This window comes from Oncorhynchus keta, unplaced genomic scaffold (assembly GCF_023373465.1).
Source record: "Oncorhynchus keta strain PuntledgeMale-10-30-2019 unplaced genomic scaffold, Oket_V2 Un_contig_9417_pilon_pilon, whole genome shotgun sequence".
Lineage (NCBI taxonomy): Eukaryota > Metazoa > Chordata > Actinopteri > Salmoniformes > Salmonidae > Oncorhynchus > Oncorhynchus keta.
Window position 1 is genome coordinate 61,429 of NW_026290530.1, and position 24,253 is coordinate 85,681.

Here is a 24,253-nt window from a genome sequence, read left to right on the forward strand (position 1 = left end):
GCTTTGTGGTCTTATGCTGCCGTCTATTGGAAATATTTAGCAATTAAATGCAGGTTGAGAGCTTCAAGTTCCTTGGTGTCCACATCACCAACAAACTAACATGGTCCAAGCACACCAAGACAGTCGTGAAGAGGGCACGACAAAACCTATTCCCCCTCAGGAGACTGAAAAGATTTGGCATGGGTCCTCAGATCCTCAAAAGGTTTTACAGCTGCACCATCGAGAGCATCCTGACCGGTTTCATCACTGCCTGGTATGGCAACTGATCGGCCTCCGACCGCAAGGCACAACAGAGGTTAGTACGTACAGCCTAGTACATACCAAGCTTCCTGCCATCCAGGACCTTTATACCAGGCGGTGTCAGAGGAAGGCCCTAAAAATTGACTCCAGCCACCCTAGTCATAGACTGTTCTCTCTGCTACTACACGTCAAGCGGTACTGGAGGGCCAAGTCTAGGACCAAGAGGCTTCTAAACAGCTAATAACCGCCAAGCCATAAGACTCCTGAACATCTAATCAACTGGCTACCCAGACTATTTTCATTGCCCCCCCCCCTCTACACTGCTGCTACTCTCTGTTATTATCCATGCATAGTCACTTTAATAACTCTTTACATACCCTAAAACCCTTCATTAATATTCATTATTATACTTTTTATTATCTCTTACTTTTTAGGTATTTTCTTAAAAATGCATTGTTGGTTAATTAAGGGCTTGTAAGCAAGCATTTCACGTTATTCAGCGCATGTGACAAAAACAATTTGATTTCATTTCATTTCATTAATTAATTGACGTATAGACATTGGTGTGGCTGAGAATAGAGTGTTTTTTTGTGCTTAATTCCTTAGATCAGTCTCAAACCTGCCCCGCCATTTAGAAACAACACATTTTTTACTTAAAAAAATATATTCTGGCTGTTTAAATTGGCCACATCTTAAAAAGAGGTCAGGGACATGCATTTTGTTTAAGTTTGGACACCTTTTACTGGAAACTAATACGGGCTCCCAAGTGGTTCAGTGGTCTAAGACATCTCAGTACTAGAGGATCACTACAGACCCTGGTTCAGTGGTCTAAGACATCCCAGTACTAGAGGATCACTACAGACCCTGGTTCAGTGGTCTAAGACATCTCAGTACTAGAGGAGTCACTACAGACCCTGGTTCAGTGGTCTAAGACATCTCAGTACTAGAGGAGTCACTACAGACCCTGGTTCAGTGGTCTAAGACATCTCAGTACTAGAGGATCACTACAGACCCTGGTTCAGTGGTCTAAGGCATCTCAGTACTAGAGGATCACTACAGACCCTGGTTCAGTGGTCTAAGGCATCTCAGTACTAGAGGATCACTACAGACCCTGGTTCAGTGGTCTAAGGCATCTCAGTACTAGAGGAGTCACTACAGACCCTGGTTCAGTGGTCTAAGACATCTCAGTACTAGAGGATCACTACAGACCCTGGTTCAGTGGTCTAAGACATCTCAGTACTAGAGGATCACTACAGACCCTGGTTCAGTGGTCTAAGACATCTCAGTACTAGAGGAGTCACTACAGACCCTGGTTCAGTGGTCTAAGACATCTCAGTACTAGAGGATCACTACAGACCCTGGTTCAGTGGTCTAAGACATCTCAGTACTAGAGGATCACTACAGACCCTGGTTCAGTGGTCTAGGACATCTCAGTACTAGAGGATCACTACAGACCCTGGTTCAGTGGTCTAAGACATCTCAGTACTAGAGGGTCACTACAGACCCTGGTTCAGTGGTCTAAGACATCTCAGTACTAGAGGAGTCACTACAGACCCTGGTTCAGTGGTCTAAGACATCTCAGTACTAGAGGATCACTACAGACCCTGGTTCAGTGGTCTAAGACATCTCAGTACTAGAGGATCATTACAGACCCTGGTTCAGTGGTCTTAGACATCTCAGTACTAGAGGATCACTACAGACCCTGGTTCAGTGGTCTAAGACATCTCAGTACTAGAGGATCACTACAGACCCTGGTTCAGTGGTCTAAGGCATCTCAGTACTAGAGGATCACTACAGACCCTGGTTCAGTGGTCTAAGGCATCTCAGTACTAGAGGATCACTACAGACCCTGGTTCAGTGGTCTAAGGCATCTCAGTACTAGAGGAGTCACTACAGACCCTGGTTCAGTGGTCTAAGACATACCAGTACTAGAGGATCACTACAGACCCTGGTTCAGTGGTCTAAGACATCTCAGTACTAGAGGATCACTACAGACCCTGGTTCAGTGGTCTAAGACATCTCAGTACTAGAGGAGTCACTACAGACCCTGGTTCAGTGGTCTAAGACATCTCAGTACTAGAGGAGTCACTACAGACCCTGGTTCAGTGGTCTAAGGCATCTCAGTACTAGAGGAGTCACTACAGACCCTGGTTCAGTGGTCTAAGGCATCTCAGTACTAGAGGATCACTACAGACCCTGGTTCAGTGGTCTAAGACATCTCAGTACTAGAGGATCACTACAGACCCTGGTTCAGTGGTCTAAGACATCTCAGTACTAGAGGAGTCACTACAGACCCTGGTTCAGTGGTCTAAGACATCTCAGTACTAGAGGAGTCACTACAGACCCTGGTTCAGTGGTCTAAGACATCTCAGTACTAGAGGGTCACTACAGACCCTGGTTCAGTGGTCTAAGACATCTCAGTACTAGAGGAGTCACTACAGACCCTGGTTCAGTGGTCTAAGACATCTCAGTACTAGAGGATCACTACAGACCCTGGTTCAGTGGTCTAAGACATCTCAGTACTAGAGGATCATTACAGACCCTGGTTCAGTGGTCTAAGACATCTCAGTACTAGAGGATCACTACAGACCCTGTTTCAGTGGTCTAAGACATCTCAGTACTAGAGGATCACTACAGACCCTGGTTCAGTGGTCTAAGGCATCTCAGTACTAGAGGATCACTACAGACCCTGGTTCAGTGGTCTAAGGCATCTCAGTACTAGAGGATCACTACAGACCCTGGTTCAGTGGTCTAAGGCATCTCAGTGCTAGAGGAGTCACTACAGACCCTGGTTCAGTGGTCTAAGACATCTCAGTACTAGAGGATCACTACAGACCCTGGTTCAGTGGTCTAAGACATCTCAGTACTAGAGGATCACTACAGACCCTGGTTCAGTGGTCTAAGACATCTCAGTACTAGAGGAGTCACTACAGACCCTGGTTCAGTGGTCTAAGGCATCTCAGTACTAGAGGATCACTACAGACCCTGGTTCAGTGGTCTAAGACATCTCAGTACTAGAGGAGTCACTACAGACCCTGGTTCAGTGGTCTAAGGCATCTCAGTACTAGAGGATCACTACAGACCCTGGTTCAGTGGTCTAAGACATCTCAGTACTAGAGGATCACTACAGACCCTGGTTCAGTGGTCTAAGGCATCTCAGTACTAGAGGATCACTACAGACCCTGGTTCAGTGGTCTAAGGCATCTCAGTACTAGAGGATCACTACAGACCCTGGTTCAGTGGTCTAAGACATCTCAGTACTAGAGGAGTCACTACAGACCCTGGTTCAGTGGTCTAAGACATCTCAGTACTAGAGGATCACTACAGACCCTGGTTCAGTGGTCTAAGACATCTCAGTACTAGAGGGTCACTACAGACCCTGGTTCAGTGGTCTAAGACATCTCAGTACTAGAGGAGTCACTACAGACCCTGGTTCAGTGGTCTAAGACATCTCAGTACTAGAGGATCACTACAGACCCTGGTTCAGTGGTCTAAGACATCTCAGTACTAGAGGATCATTACAGACCCTGGTTCAGTGGTCTAAGACATCTCAGTACTAGAGGATCACTACAGACCCTGGTTCAGTGGTCTAAGACATCTCAGTACTAGAGGATCACTACAGACCCTGGTTCAGTGGTCTAAGGCATCTCAGTACTAGAGGATCACTACAGACCCTGGTTCAGTGGTCTAAGGCATCTCAGTACTAGAGGATCACTACAGACCCTGGTTCAGTGTTCTAAGGCATCTCAGTGCTAGAGGAGTCACTACAGACCCTGGTTCAGTGGTCTAAGACATCTCAGTACTAGAGGATCACTACAGACCCTGGTTCAGTGGTCTAAGACATCTCAGTACTAGAGGATCACTACAGACCCTGGTTCAGTGGTCTAAGACATCTCAGTACTAGAGGAGTCACTACAGACCCTGGTTCAGTGGTCTAAGGCATCTCAGTACTAGAGGATCACTACAGACCCTGGTTCAGTGGTCTAAGACATCTCAGTACTAGAGGAGTCACTACAGACCCTGGTTCAGTGGTCTAAGGCATCTCAGTACTAGAGGATCACTACAGACCCTGGTTCAGTGGTCTAAGACATCTCAGTACTAGAGGATCACTACAGACACTGGTTCAGTGGTCTAAGACATCTCAGTACTAGAGGATCACTACAGACCCTGGTTCAGTGGTCTAAGGCATCTCAGTACTAGAGGATCACTACAGACCCTGGTTCAGTGGTCTAAGGCATCTCAGTACTAGAGGATCACTACAGACCCTGGTTCAGTGGTCTAAGGCATCTCAGTACTAGAGGAGTCACTACAGACCCTGGTTCAGTGGTCTAAGACATCTCAGTACTAGAGGATCACTACAGACCCTGGTTCAGTGGTCTAAGACATCTCAGTACTAGAGGGTCACTACAGACCCTGGTTCAGTGGTCTAAGACATCTCAGTACTAGAGGAGTCACTACAGACCCTGGTTCAGTGGTCTAAGACATCTCAGTACTAGAGGATCACTACAGACCCTGGTTCAGTGGTCTAAGACATCTCAGTACTAGAGGATCATTACAGACCCTGGTTCAGTGGTCTAAGACATCTCAGTACTAGAGGATCACTACAGACCCTGGTTCAGTGGTCTAAGACATCTCAGTACTAGAGGATCACTACAGACCCTGGTTCAGTGGTCTAAGGCATCTCAGTACTAGAGGATCACTACAGACCCTGGTTCAGTGGTCTAAGGCATCTCAGTACTAGAGGATCACTACAGACCCTGGTTCAGTGGTCTAAGGCATCTCAGTGCTAGAGGAGTCACTACAGACCCTGGTTCAGTGGTCTAAGACATCTCAGTACTAGAGGATCACTACAGACCCTGGTTCAGTGGTCTAAGACATCTCAGTACTAGAGGATCACTACAGACCCTGGTTCAGTGGTCTAAGGCATCTCAGTACTAGAGGAGTCACTACAGACCCTGGTTCAGTGGTCTAAGGCATCTCAGTACTAGAGGATCACTACAGACCCTGGTTCAGTGGTCTAAGACATCTCAGTACTAGAGGATCACTACAGACCCTGGTTCAGTGGTCTAAGGCATCTCAGTACTAGAGGATCACTACAGACCCTGGTTCAGTGGTCTAAGACATCTCAGTACTAGAGGATCACTACAGACCCTGGTTCAGTGGTCTAAGACATCTCAGTACTAGAGGATCACTACAGACCCTGGTTCAGTGGTCTAAGGCATCTCAGTACTAGAGGATCACTACAGACCCTGGTTCAGTGGTCTAAGACATCTCAGTACTAGAGGATCACTACAGACCCTGGTTCAGTGGTCTAAGGCATCTCAGTACTAGAGGAGTCACTACAGACCCTGGTTCAGTGGTCTAAGACATCTCAGTACTAGAGGATCACTACAGACCCTGGTTCAGTGGTCTAAGACATCTCAGTACTAGAGGATCACTACAGACCCTGGTTCAGTGGTCTAAGACATCTCAGTACTAGAGGAGTCACTACAGACCCTGGTTCAGTGGTCTAAGACATCTCAGTACTAGAGGAGTCACTACAGACCCTGGTTCAGTGGTCTAAGACATCTCAGTACTAGAGGATCACTACAGACCCTGGTTCAGTGGTCTAAGACATCTCAGTACTAGAGGGTCACTACAGACCCTGGTTCAGTGGTCTAAGACATCTCAGTACTAGAGGAGTCACTACAGACCCTGGTTCAGTGGTCTAAGACATCTCAGTACTAGAGGATCACTACAGACCCTGGTTCAGTGGTCTAAGACATCTCAGTACTAGAGGATCACTACAGACCCTGGTTCAGTGGTCTAAGACATCTCAGTACTAGAGGATCACTACAGACCCTGGTTCAGTGGTCTAAGACATCTCAGTACTAGAGGATCACTACAGACCCTGGTTCAGTGGTCTAAGACATCTCAGTACTAGAGGATCACTACAGACCCTGGTTCAGTGGTCTAAGGCATCTCAGTACTAGAGGATCACTACAGACCCTGGTTCAGTGGTCTAAGGCATCTCAGTACTAGAGGATCACTACAGACCCTGGTTCAGTGGTCTAAGGCATCTCAGTACTAGAGGATCACTACAGACCCTGGTTCAGTGGTCTAAGACATCTCAGTACTAGAGGATCACTACAGACCCTGGTTCAGTGGTCTAAGGCATCTCAGTACTAGAGGATCACTACAGACCCTGGTTCAGTGGTCTAAGGCATCTCAGTACTAGAGGATCACTACAGACCCTGGTTCAGTGGTCTAAGACATCTCAGTACTAGAGGAGTCACTACAGACCCTGGTTCAGTGGTCTAAGACATCTCAGTACTAGAGGATCACTACAGACCCTGGTTCAGTGGTCTAAGACATCTCAGTACTAGAGGATCACTACAGACCCTGGTTCAGTGGTCTAAGACATCTCAGTACTAGAGGATCACTACAGACCCTGGTTCAGTGGTCTAAGACATCTCAGTACTAGAGGATCACTACAGACCCTGGTTCAGTGGTCTAAGACATCTCAGTACTAGAGGATCACTACAGACCCTGGTTCAGTGGTCTAAGACATCTCAGTACTAGAGGATCACTACAGACCCTGGTTCAGTGGTCTAAGACATCTCAGTACTAGAGGATCACTACAGACCCTGGTTCAGTGGTCTAAGACATCTCAGTACTAGAGGATCACTACAGACCCTGGTTCAGTGGTCTAAGACATCTCAGTACTAGAGGAGTCACTACAGACCCTGGTTCAGTGGTCTAAGACATCTCAGTACTAGAGGAGTCACTACAGACCCTGGTTCAGTGGTCTAAGACATCTCAGTACTAGAGGATCACTACAGACCCTGGTTCAGTGGTCTAAGACATCTCAGTACTAGAGGGTCACTACAGACCCTGGTTCAGTGGTCTAAGACATCTCAGTACTAGAGGAGTCACTACAGACCCTGGTTCAGTGGTCTAAGACATCTCAGTACTAGAGGATCACTACAGACCCTGGTTCAGTGGTCTAAGACATCTCAGTACTAGAGGATCATTACAGACCCTGGTTCAGTGGTCTAAGACATCTCAGTACTAGAGGATCACTACAGACCCTGGTTCAGTGGTCTAAGACATCTCAGTACTAGAGGATCACTACAGACCCTGGTTCAGTGGTCTAAGGCATCTCAGTACTAGAGGATCACTACAGACCCTGGTTCAGTGGTCTAAGGCATCTCAGTACTAGAGGATCACTACAGACCCTGGTTCAGTGGTCTAAGGCATCTCAGTACTAGAGGATCACTACAGACCCTGGTTCAGTGGTCTAAGGCATCTCAGTACTAGAGGATCACTACAGACCATGGTTCAGTGGTCTAAGACATCTCATTACTAGAGGGTCACTACAGACCCTGGTTCAGTGGTCTAAGACATCTCAGTACTAGAGGAGTCACTACAGACCCTGGTTCAGTGGTCTAAGACATCTCAGTACTAGAGGAGTCACTACAGACCCTGGTTCAGTGGTCTAAGACATCTCAGTACTAGAGGAGTCACTACAGACCCTGGTTCAGTGGTCTAAGACATCTCAGTACTAGAGGATCACTACAGACCCTGGTTCAGTGGTCTAAGACATCTCAGTACTAGAGGATCACTACAGACCCTGGTTCAGTGGTCTAAGACATCTCATTACTAGAGGATCACTACAGACCCTGATTCAGTGGTCTAAGGCAATCTCAGTACTAGAGGAGTCACTACAGACCCTGGTTCAGTGGTCTAAGGCATCTCAGTACTAGAGGATCACTACAGACCATGGTTCAGTGGTCTAAGACATCTCATTACTAGAGGGTCACTACAGACCCTGGTTCAGTGGTCTAAGACATCTCAGTACTGGAGGAGTCACTACAGACCCTGGTTCAGTGGTCTAAGACATCTCAGTACTAGAGGATAACTACAGACCCTGGTTCAGTGGTCTAAGACATCTCAGTACTAGAGGATCACTACAGACCCTGGTTCAGTGGTAAGACATCTCAGTACTAGAGATCACTCTGGTTCAGTACTAGAGGCATCTCATTACTAGAGAGTCACTACAGACCCTGGTTCAGTGGTCTAAGACATCTCAGTACTAGAGGATCACTACAGACCCTGGTTCAGTGGTCTAAGACATCTCAGTACTAGAGGATCACTACAGACCCTGGTTCAGTGGTCTAAGACATCTCAGTACTAGAGGATCACTACAGACCCTGGTTCAGTGGTCTAAGACATCTCATTACTAGAGGAGTCACTACAGACCCTGGTTCAGTGGTCTAAGACATCTCAGTACTAGAGGATCACTACAGACCCTGGTTCAGTGGTCTAAGACATCTCAGTACTAGAGTATCACTACAGACCCTGGTTCAGTGGTCTAAGACATCTCATTACTAGAGGAGTCACTACAGACCCTGGTTCAGTGGTCTAAGACATCTCAGTACTAGAGGATCACTACAGACCCTGGTTCAGTGGTCTAAGACATCTCAGTACTAGAGGAGTCACTACAGACCCTGGTTCAGTGGTCTAAGGCATCTCAGTACTAGAGGATCACTACAGATCCTGGTTCAGTGGTCTAAGACATCTCAGTACTAGAGGATCACTACATACCCTGGTTCAGTGGTCTAAGACATCTCAGTACTAAAGGAGTCACTACAGACCCTGGTTCAGTGGTCTAAGGCATCTCAGTACTAGAGGATCACTACAGACCCTGGTTCAGTGGTCTAAGGCATCTCAGGACTAGAGGATCACTACAGACCCTGGTTCAGTGGTCTAAGGCATCTCAGTACTAGAGGAGTCACTACAGACCCTGGTTCAGTGGTCTAAGACATCTCAGTACTAGAGGAGTCACTACAGACCCTGGTTCAGTGGTCTAAGACATCTCAGTACTAGAGGAGTCACTACAGACCCTGGTTCAGTGGTCTAAGGCATCTCAGTACTAGAGGATCACTACAGACCATGGTTCAGTGGTCTAAGACATCTCATTACTGGAGGGTCACTACAGACCCTGGTTCAGTGGTCTAAGACATCTCAGTACTAGAGGAGTCACTACAGACCCTGGTTCAGTGGTCTAAGACATCTCAGTACTAGAGGATCACTACAGACCCTGGTTCAGTGGTCTAAGACATCTCAGTACTAGAGTATCACTACAGACCCTGGTTCAGTGGTCTAAGACATCTCAGTACTAGAGTATCACTACAGACCCTGGTTCAGTGGTCTAAGACATCTCAGTACTAGAGGAGTCACTACAGACCATGGTTCAGTGGTCTAAGACATCTCAGTACTAGAGGAGTCACTACAGACACTGGTTCAGTGGTCTAAGACATCTCAGTACTAGAGGATCACTACAGACCCTGGTTCAGTGGTCTAAGACATCTCAGTACTAGAGGATCACTACAGACCCTGGTTCAGTGGTCTAAGACATCTCAGTACTAGAGGGTCACTACAGACCCTGGTTCAGTGGTCTAAGACATCTCAGTACTAGAGGAGTCACTACAGACCCTGGTTCAGTGGTCTAAGACATCTCAGTACTAGAGGATCACTACAGACCCTGGTTCAGTGGTCTAAGACATCTCAGTACTAGAGGATCATTACAGACCCTGGTTCAGTGGTCTAAGACATCTCAGTACTAGAGGATCACTACAGACCCTGGTTCAGTGGTCTAAGACATCTCAGTACTAGAGGATCACTACAGACCCTGGTTCAGTGGTCTAAGGCATCTCAGTACTAGAGGATCACTACAGACCCTGGTTCAGTGGTCTAAGGCATCTCAGTACTAGAGGATCACTACAGACCCTGGTTCAGTGGTCTAAGGCATCTCAGTACTAGAGGATCACTACAGACCCTGGTTCAGTGGTCTAAGGCATCTCAGTACTAGAGGATCACTACAGACCATGGTTCAGTGGTCTAAGACATCTCATTACTAGAGGGTCACTACAGACCCTGGTTCAGTGGTCTAAGACATCTCAGTACTAGAGGAGTCACTACAGACCCTGGTTCAGTGGTCTAAGACATCTCAGTACTAGAGGAGTCACTACAGACCCTGGTTCAGTGGTCTAAGACATCTCAGTACTAGAGGATCACTACAGACCCTGGTTCAGTGGTCTAAGACATCTCAGTACTAGAGGATCACTACAGACCCTGGTTCAGTGGTCTAAGACATCTCATTACTAGAGGATCACTACAGACCCTGATTCAGTGGTCTAAGGCAATCTCAGTACTAGAGGAGTCACTACAGACCCTGGTTCAGTGGTCTAAGGCATCTCAGTACTAGAGGATCACTACAGACCATGGTTCAGTGGTCTAAGACATCTCATTACTAGAGGGTCACTACAGACCCTGGTTCAGTGGTCTAAGACATCTCAGTACTAGAGGAGTCACTACAGACCCTGGTTCAGTGGTCTAAGACATCTCAGTACTAGAGGATAACTACAGACCCTGGTTCAGTGGTCTAAGACATCTCAGTACTAGAGGATCACTACAGACCCTGGTTCAGTGGTCTAAGACATCTCAGTACTAGAGTATCACTACAGACCCTGGTTCAGTGGTCTAAGACATCTCATTACTAGAGGAGTCACTACAGACCCTGGTTCAGTGGTCTAAGACATCTCAGTACTAGAGGATCACTACAGACCCTGGTTCAGTGGTCTAAGACATCTCATTACTAGAGGAGTCACTACAGACCCTGGTTCAGTGGTCTAAGACATCTCAGTACTAGAGGATCACTACAGACCCTGGTTCAGTGGTCTAAGACATCTCAGTACTAGAGGATCACTACAGACCCTGGTTCAGTGGTCTAAGACATCTCAGTACTAGAGGATCACTACAGACATCCTGGTTCAGTGGTTCAGTGGTCTAAGACATCTCAGTACTAGAGGATCACTACAGACCCTGGTTCAGTGGTCTAAGACCATGGTTCAGTGGTCTAAGACATCTCATTACTAGAGGATCACTACAGACCCTGGTTCAGTGGTCTAAGACATCTCAGTACTAGAGGATCACTACAGACCCTGGTTCAGTGGTCTAAGACATCTCAGTACTAGAGGAGTCACTACAGACCCTGGTTCAGTGGTCTAAGGCATCTCAGTACTAGAGGATCACTACAGACCCTGGTTCAGTGGTCTAAGACATCTCAGTACTAGAGGATCACTACAGACCCTGGTTCAGTGGTCTAAGACATCTCAGTACTAGAGGAGTCACTACAGACACTGGTTCAGTGGTCTAAGACATCTCAGTACTAGAGGATCACTACAGACCCTGGTTCAGTGGTCTAAGACATCTCAGTACTAGAGGATCACTACAGACCCTGGTTCAGTGGTCTAAGGCATCTCAGTACTAGAGGAGTCACTACAGACCCTGGTTCAGTGGTCTAAGACATCTCAGTACTAGAGGATCACTACAGACCCTGGTTCAGTGGTCTAAGACATCTCAGTACTAGAGGAGTCACTACAGACCCTGGTTCAGTGGTCTAAGGCATCTCAGTACTAGAGGATCACTACAGACCCTGGTTCAGTGGTCTAAGACATCTCATTACTAGAGGAGTCACTACAGACCCTGATTCAGTGGTCTAAGACATCTCAGTACTAGAGGATCACTACAGACCCTGGTTCAGTGGTCTGAGACATCTCATTACTAGAGGATCACTACAGACCCTGGTTCAGTGGTCTAAGACATCTCAGTACTAGAGTATCACTACAGACCCTGGTTCAGTGGTCTAAGGCATCTCAGTACTAGAGGATCACTACAGACCATGGTTCAGTGGTCTAAGACATCTCAGTACTGGAGGGTCACTACAGACCCTGGTTCAGTGGTCTAAGACATCTCAGTACTAGAGGATCACTACAGACCCTGGTTCAGTGGTCTAAGACATCTCAGTACTAGAGGATCACTACAGACCCTGGTTCAGTGGTCTAAGACATCTCAGTACTAGAGGAATCACTACAGACCCTGGTTCAGTGGTCTAAGACATCTCAGTACTAGAGTATCACTACAGACCCTGGTTCAGTGGTCTAAGACATCTCATTACTAGAGGAGTCACTACAGACCCTGGTTCAGTGGTCTAAGACATCTCAGTACTAGAGGATCACTACAGACCCTGGTTCAGTGGTCTAAGACATCTCAGTACTAGAGGATCACTACAGACCCTGGTTCAGTGGTCTAAGACATCTCAGTACTAGAGTATCACTACAGACCCTGGTTCAGTGGTCTAAGACATCTCAGTACTAGAGGAGTCACTACAGACCCTGGTTCAGTGGTCTAAGACATCTCAGTACTAGAGGATCACTACAGACCCTGGTTCAGTGGTCTAAGACATCTCAGTACTAGAGGATCACTACAGACCCTGGTTCAGTGGTCTAAGACATCTCAGTACTAGAGTATCACTACAGACCCTGGTTCAGTGGTCTAAGAAATCTCATTACTAGAGGAGTCACTACAGACCCTGGTTCAGTGGTCTAAGACATCTCAGTACTAGAGGATCACTACAGACCCTGGTTCAGTGGTCTAAGACATCTCATTACTAGAGGATCACTACAGACCCTGGTTCAGTGGTCTAAGACATCTCAGTACTAGAGTATCACTACAGACCCTGGTTCAGTGGTCTAAGACATCTCATTACTAGAGGAGTCACTACAGACCCTGGTTCAGTGGTCTAAGACATCTCAGTACTAGAGGATCACTACAGACCCTGGTGCAGTGGTCTAAGGCATCTCAGTACTAGAGTATCACTACAGACCCTGATTCAGTGGTCTAAGACATCTCATTACTAGAGGAGTCACTACAGACCCTGGTTCAGTGGTCTAAGACATCTCAGTACTAGAGGATCACTACAGACCCTGGTTCAGTGGTCTAAGGCATCTCAGTACTAGAGGATCACTACAGACCCTGGTTCAGTGGTCTAAGACATCTCAGTACTAGAGTATCACTACAGACCCTGGTTCAGTGGTCTAAGAAATCTCATTACTAGAGGAGTCACTACAGACCCTGGTTCAGTGGTCTAAGGCATCTCAGTACTAGAGTATCACTACAGACCCTGGTTCAGTGGTCTAAGACATCTCATTACTAGAGGATCACTACAGACCCTGGTTCAGTGGTCTAAGACATCTCAGTACTAGAGTATCACTACAGACCCTGGTTCAGTGGTCTAAGACATCTCATTACTAGAGGAGTCACTACAGACCCTGGTTCAGTGGTCTAAGACATCTCAGTACTAGAGGATCACAACAGACCCTGGTTCAGTGGTCTAAGGCATCTCAGTACTAGAGGATCACTACAGACCCTGGTTCAGTGGTCTAAGAAATCTCATTACTAGAGGAGTCACTACAGACCCTGGTTCAGTGGTCTAAGACATCTCAGCACTAGAGGATCACTACAGACCCTGGTTCAGTGGTCTAAGACATCTCATTACTAGAGGATCACTACAGACCCTGGTTCAGTGGTCTACGACATCTCAGTACTAGAGTATCATTACAGACCCTGGTTCAGTGGTCTAAGACATCTCAGTACTAGAAGAGTCACTACAGACCCTGGGTCAGTGGTCTAAGACATCTCAGTACTAGAGGAGTCACTACAGACCCTGGTTCAGTGGTCTAAGACATCTCAGTACTAGAGGATCACTACAGACCCTGGTTCAGTGGTCTAAGACATCTCAGTACTAGAGGATCACTACAGACCCTGGTTCAGTGGTCTAAGGCATCTAAGTACTAGAGGAGTCACTACAGACCCTGGTTCAGTGGTCTAAGACATCTCAGTACTAGAGTATCACTACAGACCCTGGTTCAGTGGTCTAAGACATCTCAGTACTAGAGGAGTCACTACAGACCCTGGTTCAGTGGTCTAAGACATCTCAGTACTAGAGGATCACTACAGACCCTGGTTCAGTGGTCTAAGGCATCTCAGTACTAGAGGAGTCACTACAGACCCTGGTTCAGTGGTCTAAGACATCTCAGTACTAGTGGATCACTACAGACCCTGGTTCAGTGGTCTAAGACATCTCAGTACTAGAGGATCACTACAGACCCTGGTTCAGTGGTCTAAGGCATCTAAGTACTAGAGGAGTCACTACAGACCCTGGTTAAGCGGTCTAACACATCTCAGTACTAGAGGAGTCACTACAGACCCTGGTTCAGTGGTCTAAGACATCTCAGTACTAGAGGAGTCACTACAGACCCTGGTTCAGTGGTCTAAGACATCTCAGTACTAGAGGATCACTACAGACCCTGGTTCAGTGGTCTAAGGCATCTCAGTACTAGAGGAGTCACTACAGACCCTGGTTCAGTGGTCTAAGACATCTCAGTACTAGTGGATCACTACAGACCCTGGTTCAGTGGTCTAAATTATATCTCTATTGGGAAACCGGGCCCAGAGGGACTTACAGTACATTTGCTGTATTGTAGTGTATTTTAGCTTTTAAAAGGCTTCTATAGTTTGGAATTTCCACTTTAAAAATGTCCAACTTGATTTGCCCTGATGAAAATTGTTAATTAATTATAATCCACATAATAATTCATATTTCCTGTTGCTGCTAGATTATTTTCCTGTTGTAAGGGCATTCATCTTTAGATATCTAGGTGAGACAACCACATATCACAGTCAGATATACAGGATACCAACATTCCTGTTAAATAATGGATATATAGATATCTAGGAGAGACAACCACATATCACAGTCTAATATACAGGACACCAACATTCCATTCCAGCTAAACAACAGTTTTATAAACATCTCAAATCTATGAATAAAAAATCAGAGGACATTAATATTGAAGGTTCACACCCATAAGCAATCTGATGAAAAAACAAATGGGATTTTTGGGGGGGATATAGCATTTTGGAAATAAACGTAATAATTATTCAACAGAATTGTCATCTCACCTCTTAGCTCTGGTGTCATGTTCCCGAAAGAGAGTCTTTTTAGAGGCAGGGCCCCCATCCTCTCTCTCCCCAGAGAGACTCATTTTAGAGCACTGACCCCTAAACAGAGATCCAACATGTTGGTTGTGGTTAACACAGTGACAACTAAACAGAGATCTAGCATGTTGGTTGTGATTAACACAGTGACAACTAAACAGAGATCCAACATGTTGGTTGTGGTTAACACAGTAACAACTAAACAGAGATCCAACATGTTGGTTGTGGTTAACACAGTGACAACTAAACAGAGATCCAGCATGTTGGTTGTGGTTAACACAGTGACAACTAAACAGAGACCCAACATGTTGGTTGTGGTTAACACAGTGACAACTAAACAGAGATCCAGCATGTTGGTTGTGGTTAACACAGTGACAACTAAACAGAGATCCAGCATGTTGGTTGTGGTTAACACAGTGACAACTAAACAGAGATCCAGCATGTTGGTTGTGGTTATTAACACAGTGACAACTAAACAGAGATCCAGCATGTTGGTTGTGGTTAACACAGTGACAACTAAACATAGATCCAACATGTTGGTTGTGGTTAACACAGTGACAACTAAACATAGATCCAGCATGTTGGTTGTGGTTAACACAGTGACAACTAAACATAGATCCAACATGTTGGTTGTGGTTAACACAGTGACAACTAAACATAGATCCAACATGTTGGTTGTGGTTAACACAGTGACAACTAAACATAGATCCAACATGTTGGTTGTGGTTAACACAGTGACAACTAAACATAGATCCAACATGTTGGTTGTGGTTAACACAGTGACAACTAAACATAGATCCAACATGTTGGTTGTGGTTAACACAGTGACAACTAAACATAGATCCAACATGTTGGTTGTGGTTAACACAGTGACAACTAAACAGAGATCCAACATGTTGGTTGTGGTTATTAACACAGTGACAACTAAACATAGATCCAACATGTTGGTTGTGGTTAACACAGTGACAACTAAACATAGATCCAACATGTTGGTTGTGGTTAACACAGTGACAACTAAACATAGATCCAACATGTTGGTTGTGGTTAACACAGTGACAACTAAACATAGATCCAACATGTTGGTTGTGGTTAACACAGTGACAACTAAACATAGATCCAACATGTTGGTTGTGGTTAACACAGTGACAACTAAACATAGATCCAACATGTTGGTTGTGGTTAACACAGTGACAACTAAACATAGATCCAACATGTTGGTTGTGGTTAACACAGTGACAACTAAACATAGATCCAACATGTTGGTTGTGGTTAACACAGTGACAACTAAACATAGATCCAACATGTTGGTTGTGGTTAACACAGTGACAACTAAACATAGATCCAACATGTTGGTTGTGGTTAACACAGTGACAACTAAACATAGATCCAACATGTTGGTTGTGGTTAACACAGTGACAACTAAACATAGATCCAACATGTTGGTTGTGGTTAACACAGTGACAACTAAACATAGATCCAACATGTTGGTTGTGGTTAACACAGTGACAACTAAACATAGATCCAACATGTTGGTTGTGGTTAACACAGTGACAACTAAACAGAGATCCAACATGTTGGTTGTGGTTAACACAGTGACAACTAAACAGAGATCCAACATGTTGGTTGTGGTTAACACAGTGACAACTAAACATAGATCCAACATGTTGGTTGTGGTTAACACAGTGACAACTAAACAGAGATCCAACATGTTGGTTGTGGACAACTAAACATTATTAACACAGTGACAACTAAACATAGATCCAACATGTTGGTTGTGGTTAACACAGTGACAACTAAACATAGATCCAACATGTTGGTTGTGGTTAACACAGTGACAACTAAACATAGATCCAACATGTTGGTTGTGGTTAACACAGTGACAACTAAACATAGATCCAACATGTTGGTTGTGGTTAACACAGTGACAACTAAACATAGATCCAACATGTTGGTTGTGGTTAACACAGTGACAACTAAACAGAGATCCAACATGTTGGTTGTGGTTAACACAGTGACAACTAAACAGACAACTAAACATGTTGGTTGTGAGATCCAACATGTTGGTTGTGGTTAACACAGTGACAACTAAACATAGATCCAACATGTTGGTTGTGGTTAACACAGTGACAACTAAACATAGATCCATCATGTTGGTTGTGGTTAACACAGTGACAACTAAACATAGATCCAACATGTTGGTTGTGGTTAACACAGTGACAACTAAACATAGATCCAACATGTTGGTTGTGGTTAACACAGTGACAACTAAACATAGATCCAACATGTTGGTTGTGGTTAACACAGTGACAACTAAACATAGATCCAACATGTTGGTTGTGGTTATTAACACAGTGACAACTAAACATAGATCCAACATGTTGGTTGTGGTTAACACAGTGACAACTAAACATAGATCCAACATGTTGGTTGTGGTTAACACAGTGACAACTAAACATAGATCCAACATGTTGGTTGTGGTTAACACAGTGACAACTAAACATAGATCCAGCATGTTGGTTGTGGTTATTAAACACAGTGACAACTAAACATAGATCCAACATGTTGGTTGTGGTTAACACAGTGACAACTAAACATAGATCCAACATGTTGGTTGTGGTTAACACACAGTGACAACTAAACATAGATCCAACATGTTGGTTGTGGTTAACACAGTGACAACTAAACATAGATCCAACATGTTGGTTGTGGTTAACACAGTGACAACTAAACAGAGATCCAACATGTTGGTTGTGGTTAACACAGTGACAACTAAACATAGATCCAACATGTTGGTTGTGGTTAACACAGTGACAACTAAACATAGATCCAACCTGTTGGTTGTGGTTATTAACACAGTGACAACTAAACAGAGATCCAACATGTTGGTTGTGGTTAACACAGTGACAACTAAACATAGATCCAACATGTTGGTTGTGGTTAACACAGTGACAACTAAACAGAGATCCAACATGTTGGTTGTGGTTAACACAGTGACAACTAAACATAGATCCAACATGTTGGTTGTGGTTAACACAGTGACAACTAAACAGAGATCCAACATGTTGGTTGTGGTTATTAACACAGTGACAACTAAACAGAGATCCAACATGTTGGTTGTGGTTAACACAGTGACAACTAAACATAGATCCAACATGTTGGTTGTGGTTAACACAGTGACAACTAAACAGAGATACAACATGTTGGTTGTGGTTAACACAGTGACAACTAAACAGAGATCCAACATGTTGGTTGTGGTTAACACAGTTAACACAGTGACAACTAAACATAGATCCAACATGTTGGTTGTGGTTAACACAGTGACAACTAAACATAGATCCAACATGTTGGTTGTGGTTATTAACACAGTGACAACTAAACAGAGATCCAACATGTTGGTTGTGGTTATTAACACAGTGACAACTAAACAGAGATCCAACATGTTGGTTGTGGTTATTAACACAGTAACAACTAAACATAGATCCAACCTGTTGGTTGTGGTTAACACAGTGACAACTAAACAGAGATCCAACATGTTGGTTGTGGTTAACACAGTGACAACTAAACAGAGATCCAGCATGTTGGTTGTGGTTAACACAGTGACAACTAAACATAGATCCAACCTGTTGGTTGTGGTTATTAACACAGTGACAACTAAACAGAGATCCAACATGTTGGTTGTGGTTATTAACACAGTAACAACTAAACATAGATCCAACCTGTTGGTTGTGGTTATTAACACAGTAACAACTAAACATAGATCCAACCTGTTGGTTGTGGTTAACACAGTGACAACTAAACATAGATCCAACCTGTTGGTTGTGGTTAACACAGTGACAACTAAACAGAGATCCAACATGTTGGTTGTGGTTAACACAGTGACAACTAAACAGAGATCCAACATGTTGGTTGTGGTTAACACAGTGACAACTAAACAGAGATCCAACATGTTGGTTGTGGTTAACACAGTGACAACTAAACAGAGATCCAACATGTTGGTTGTGGTTAACACAGTGACAACTAAACAGAGATCCAACATGTTGGTTGTGGTTAACACAGTGACAACTAAACAGAGATCCAACATGTTGGTTGTGGTTAACACAGTGACAACTAAACAGAGATACAACATGTTGGTTGTGGTTAACACAGTGACAACTAAACATAGATCCAACATGTTGGTTGTGGTTAACACAGTGACAACTAAACAGAGATCCAACATGTTGGTTGTGGTTAACACAGTGACAACTAAACAGAGATCCAGCATGTTGGTTGTGGTTAACACAGTGACAACTAAACATAGATCCAACCTGTTGGTTGTGGTTATTAACACAGTGACAACTAAACAGAGATCCAACATGTTGGTTGTGGTTATTAACACAGTAACAACTAAACATAGATCCAACCTGTTGGTTGTGGTTAACACAGTGACAACTAAACAGAGATCCAACATGTTGGTTGTGGTTAACACAGTGACAACTAAACAGAGATCCAACATGTTGGTTGTGGTTATTAACACAGTGACAACTAAACAGAGATCCAACATGTTGGTTGTGGTTATTAACACAGTAACAACTAAACATAGATCCAACCTGTTGGTTGTGGTTAACACAGTGACAACTAAACAGAGATCCAACATGTTGGTTGTGGTTATTAACACAGTAACAACTAAACATAGATCCAACCTGTTGGTTGTGGTTATTAACACAGTAACAACTAAACATAGATCCAACCTGTTGGTTGTGGTTATTAACACAGTGACAACTAAACAGAGATCCAACATGTTGGTTGTGGTTATTAACACAGTAACAACTAAACATAGATCCAACCTGTTGGTTGTGGTTATTAACACAGTAACAACTAAACATAGATCCAACATGTTGGTTGTGGTTAACACAGTGACAACTAAACAGAGATCCAACATGTTGGTTGTGGTTAACACAGTGACAACTAAACAGAGATCCAACATGTTGGTTGTGGTTAACACAGTGACAACTAAACAGAGATCCAGCATGTTGGTTGTGGTTAACACAGTGACAACTAATTATTGAATGTCAATTGTTGTCATTTATTCATTATCTCTTAGAAATAAAACATTTACTAACAGACATAGAAACAGTCAGGTGATTTAATGCATCACATGAACATGTAGTTGTGACTGATATTTATCTCCATGTTTTGTTTCATTAATAACTATGATTAATAACTGTTTGTTGTATTTGACACTGTGTGTTAAGGGTTCCCAAATGTGCAACATAAAGAATCATATCTCAAGTCTTTCTATTGAATGTCTGACTACGCCTAACTTCATAATAATTAGCCAAGACTTACCAGAATCTGCCCGTCTTTCCTTCAAATCAACACATTTAGCTTCTAATTGTACAGAGAAATATGTTTCCACAGTCATCTTGTAACAGCGAGGGCTACATGCACAATTTCCTATGAGGAAATCACGTTTTATTCTGACACTCTTGCAGAGGAAGTAGCCTCGATTACAAATTTCAAAACCCTTTTTATATGACATATTTATATTTTAATCTCAATACAAGTTTTAACATTCCATGAAGGTTCACATGGAAAATACAACTCAGATCCTGTACAGATATTGTCTTTATTTAAACCAAGGCAGTTTGAGATATTAGCGATGAAATTGCAACTATCAGCTGCTGTAAACCTCTGTGATGTTATAGACCCCAATCTGAACAGTTTCTTTCCCCATGCTGCCCTCACCAACTGGCCATCTGGCCCATAGAGACTAAATGACTATGCTGTGTTCCTCACCAACTGGCCATCTGGCCCATAGAGACTAAATGACTATGCTGTGTTCCTCACCAACTGGCCATCTGGTCCATAGAGACTAAAGGACTATGCTGTGGCCCTCACCAACTGGCCATCTGGTCCACAGAGACTAAAGGACTATGCTGTGTTCCTCACCAACTGGCCATCTGGTCCATAGAGACTAAAGGACTATGCTGTGGCCCTCACCAACTGGCCATCTGGTCCACAGAGACTAAAGGACTATGCTGTGGCCCTCACCAACTGGCCACCTGGTCCATATAGTCTAAAGGACTATGCTGTGGCCCTCACCAACTGGCCACCTGGTCCATATAGTCTAAAGGACTATGCTGTGGCCCTCACCAACTGGCCCATAGAGACTAAAGGACTATGCTGTGGCCCTCACCAACTGGCCACCTGGTCCATATAGTCTAAAGGACTATGCTGTGGCCCTCACCAACTGGCCCATAGAGACTAAAGGACTATGCTGTGGCCCTCACCAACTGGCCATCTGGTCCATAGAGACTAAAGGACTATGCTGTGATCCTCACCATCTGGTCCATAGAGACTAAAGGACTATGCTGTGGCCCTCACCATCTGGTCCATAGAGACTAAAGGACTATGCTGTGATCCTCACCATCTGGTCCATAGAGACTAAAGGACTATGCTGTGGCCCTCACCAACTGGCCATCTGGCCCATAGAGACTAAAGGACTATGCTGTGGCCCTCACCAACTGGCCATCTGGTCCATAGAGACTAAAGGACTATGCTGTGGCCCTCACCAACTGGCCATCTGGCCCATAGAGACTAAAGGACTATGTTGTGGCCCTCACCAACTGGCCATCTGGTCCATAGAGACTAAAGGACTATGCTGTGGCCCTCACCAACTGGCCACTTGGCCCATAGAGACTAAAGGACTATGTTGTGGCCCTCACCAACTGGCCACCTGGCCCATAGAGACTAAAGGACTATGCACTCTACGCTACACACCTCATCAAACCATCTCTAAGTGGTGGAAGGTATTGGGAAGGTAGACAGATAACAGTGAATATGATACATGGAGGAAGGTATTGGGAAGGTAGAAAGATAACAGTGAATATGATACATGGAGGAAGGTATTGGGAAGGTAGAAAGATAACAGTGAATATGAGACATGGGGGAAGGCTGAAAGATAACAGTGATTTCCCCACAAGAATTGAAAACAGGAAGTGAACTCAGTCACATGGTTGTGCTAACTACAGTAGTGTTGCAAAAGCCTTTACACTCCACTCTTCCCATCAGTCTCAATAACAGAACCTGTGGTTTAATGTAGATCCACGTCGATACATGTGGTATTCTCAACTTCTGTTTTACCAGAACAGAGACATTTCAGAGGAGGCTGGTGGGCAGAGTTATAGGAAGACGGGTTAATATTTTTGGCTGAATTGGAATGAATAAATGAAGTGTTTGATACCGTTCCATAAATCCATTCCAGTCTTTACAATGAGCCCATCCTCCTATAGCTCCTCCAACAGCCTCCTCTGGTCTGTATGTCAAAGTATGCAGGTGTTCATGTTGCTGTGGAGGCAAGTTAAATATTTTTTAAACTACCTTTAAATGTCCAATTGAGCCATATAAATAAAATACAATCTAATGTGTAAATGGTGCATTTCTAAGTTTTGTAGAAAAATATGAAGTTAAAAAGTTCTACTCGGTGACATCAAAAGTGTAATAATTTTTAAAGCAGTGATTTTCAAACACAGTTAGATTATCAGTGGTGTGGGGAGCAATAAAATACCCTCCATGGGGCTAGAAACTGTCACAGGGTGGAGGTCATCGGTTGAGTGTACTCCCTGAGGGTGCCACTGGAGGGCACCCTTATGTTTTCTAGTGTCCAAGTTTTCCTGATTGGCCTTATTGGGTTCACCTGGTGTACGACTATTTAGGTTCCCCTTTAGACTGGGCCAGGTGATCAGGACTATTTAGGTTCCCCTTTAGACCGGGCCGGGTGATCAGGTCTATTTAGGTTCCCCTTTAGACTGGGCCGGGTGATCAGGTCTATTTAGGTTCCCCTTTAGACTGGGCCGGGTGATCAGGTCTATTTAGGTTCCCCTTTAGACTGGGCCGGGTGATCAGGTCTATTTAGGTTCCCCTTTAGACTGGGCCGGGTGATCAGGTCTATTTAGGTTCCCCTTTAGACTGGGCCGGGTGATCAGGACTATTTAGGTTCCCCTTTAGACTGGGCCGGGTGATCAGGTCTATTTAGGTTCCCCTTTAGACTGGGCCGGGTGATCAGGTCTATTTAGGTTCCCCTTTAGACTGGGCCGGGTGATCAGGTCTATTTAGGTTCCCCTTTAGACTGGGCCGGGTGATCAGGTCTATTTAGGTTCCCCTTTAGACTGGGCCGGGTGATCAGGTCTATTTAGGTTCCCCTTTAGACTGGGCCGGGTGATCAGGTCTATTTAGGTTCCCCTTTAGACTGGGCTGGGTGATCAGGTCTATTTAGGTTCCCCTTTAGACTGGGCCGGTTGATCAGGTCTCTTGTTTTGTTTAGTGTTCCCCTGTTGCTTTGTTATTTTGCTGTGAAGACTTTAGTAAATGTTCTGGATTCACCCTCACCTCTACCTGCTGTGTTTCTCTGCTCCTGGGTCCAAGTACGTGCGAGCCTTACTGTCACAGTAGACCTGAGCCACAATGGACCCAGCAGAGATCTCTCTGTCATCATAGGAGCATTACTGTCACAGTAGACCTGAGCTACAATGGACCCAGCAGAGATCTCTCTGTCATCGTAGGAGCATTACTGTCACAGTAGACCTGAGCTACAATGGACCCAGCAGAGATCTCTCTGTCATCATAGGAACATTACTGTCACAGTAGACCTGAGCTACAATGGACCCAGCAGAGATCTCTCTGTCATCATAGGAACATTACTGTCACAGTAGACCTGAGCTACAATGGACCCAGCAGAGTTCTCTCCGTCGTCCGAGGGACACTCCGAGCCCCACCTCTCACTCACCATGGAACAGTGATTGGTCGCCATGAGGCTGAAGACGGAGGAGTTGTGTTCACTCTGCAGACCGGATAGACGGGAGCAACGGTTCCTGCACCTGTGGTGGTTCCTGACTCTCCTCTTTCTAACAGCTCATCATCTCCGAAGCGCTATGAGGGACATCCTGGGAGGGGTCCTGGGTTCCTGACCCAGTCCAGGAGAGACTGATGGATCAGGACCTAGTCCTGTCTGGAGAACACTGAAGGTGACCCAGTCCAGGAAAGGCCGATGGATCAGGACCTAGTACTGTCTGGAGAACACTGAAGGTGACCCAGTCCAGGAAAGACCGATGGATCAGGACCTAGTACTGTCTGGAGAACACTGAAGGTGACC

The 24,253-nt window shown here is 44.8% G+C and overlaps 1 protein-coding gene across 5 annotated transcripts in view; it reads right to left on the reverse strand.

The window, feature by feature from the left end:
• The window catches only part of LOC118382038 (NLR family CARD domain-containing protein 3-like), a 40,878-nt gene extending 20,333 nt beyond the window's left edge, over positions 1-20,545 (reverse strand). For 2 of the 5 annotated variants that reach the window (XM_052512902.1, XM_052512897.1), the window contains exon 1: positions 15,088-15,313. In XM_052512902.1, the coding sequence (XP_052368862.1) occupies positions 15,088-15,170 (83 nt within the window). In that variant the 5' untranslated portion in view covers positions 15,171-15,313. Of the gene's footprint in view, positions 1-15,087; positions 15,314-20,448 lie in introns of those variants that run through there. The other 3 variants (XM_052512903.1, XM_052512900.1, XM_052512901.1) reach the window with 3 other exon arrangements.
• Positions 20,546-24,253: the final 3,708 nt, after the last annotated feature.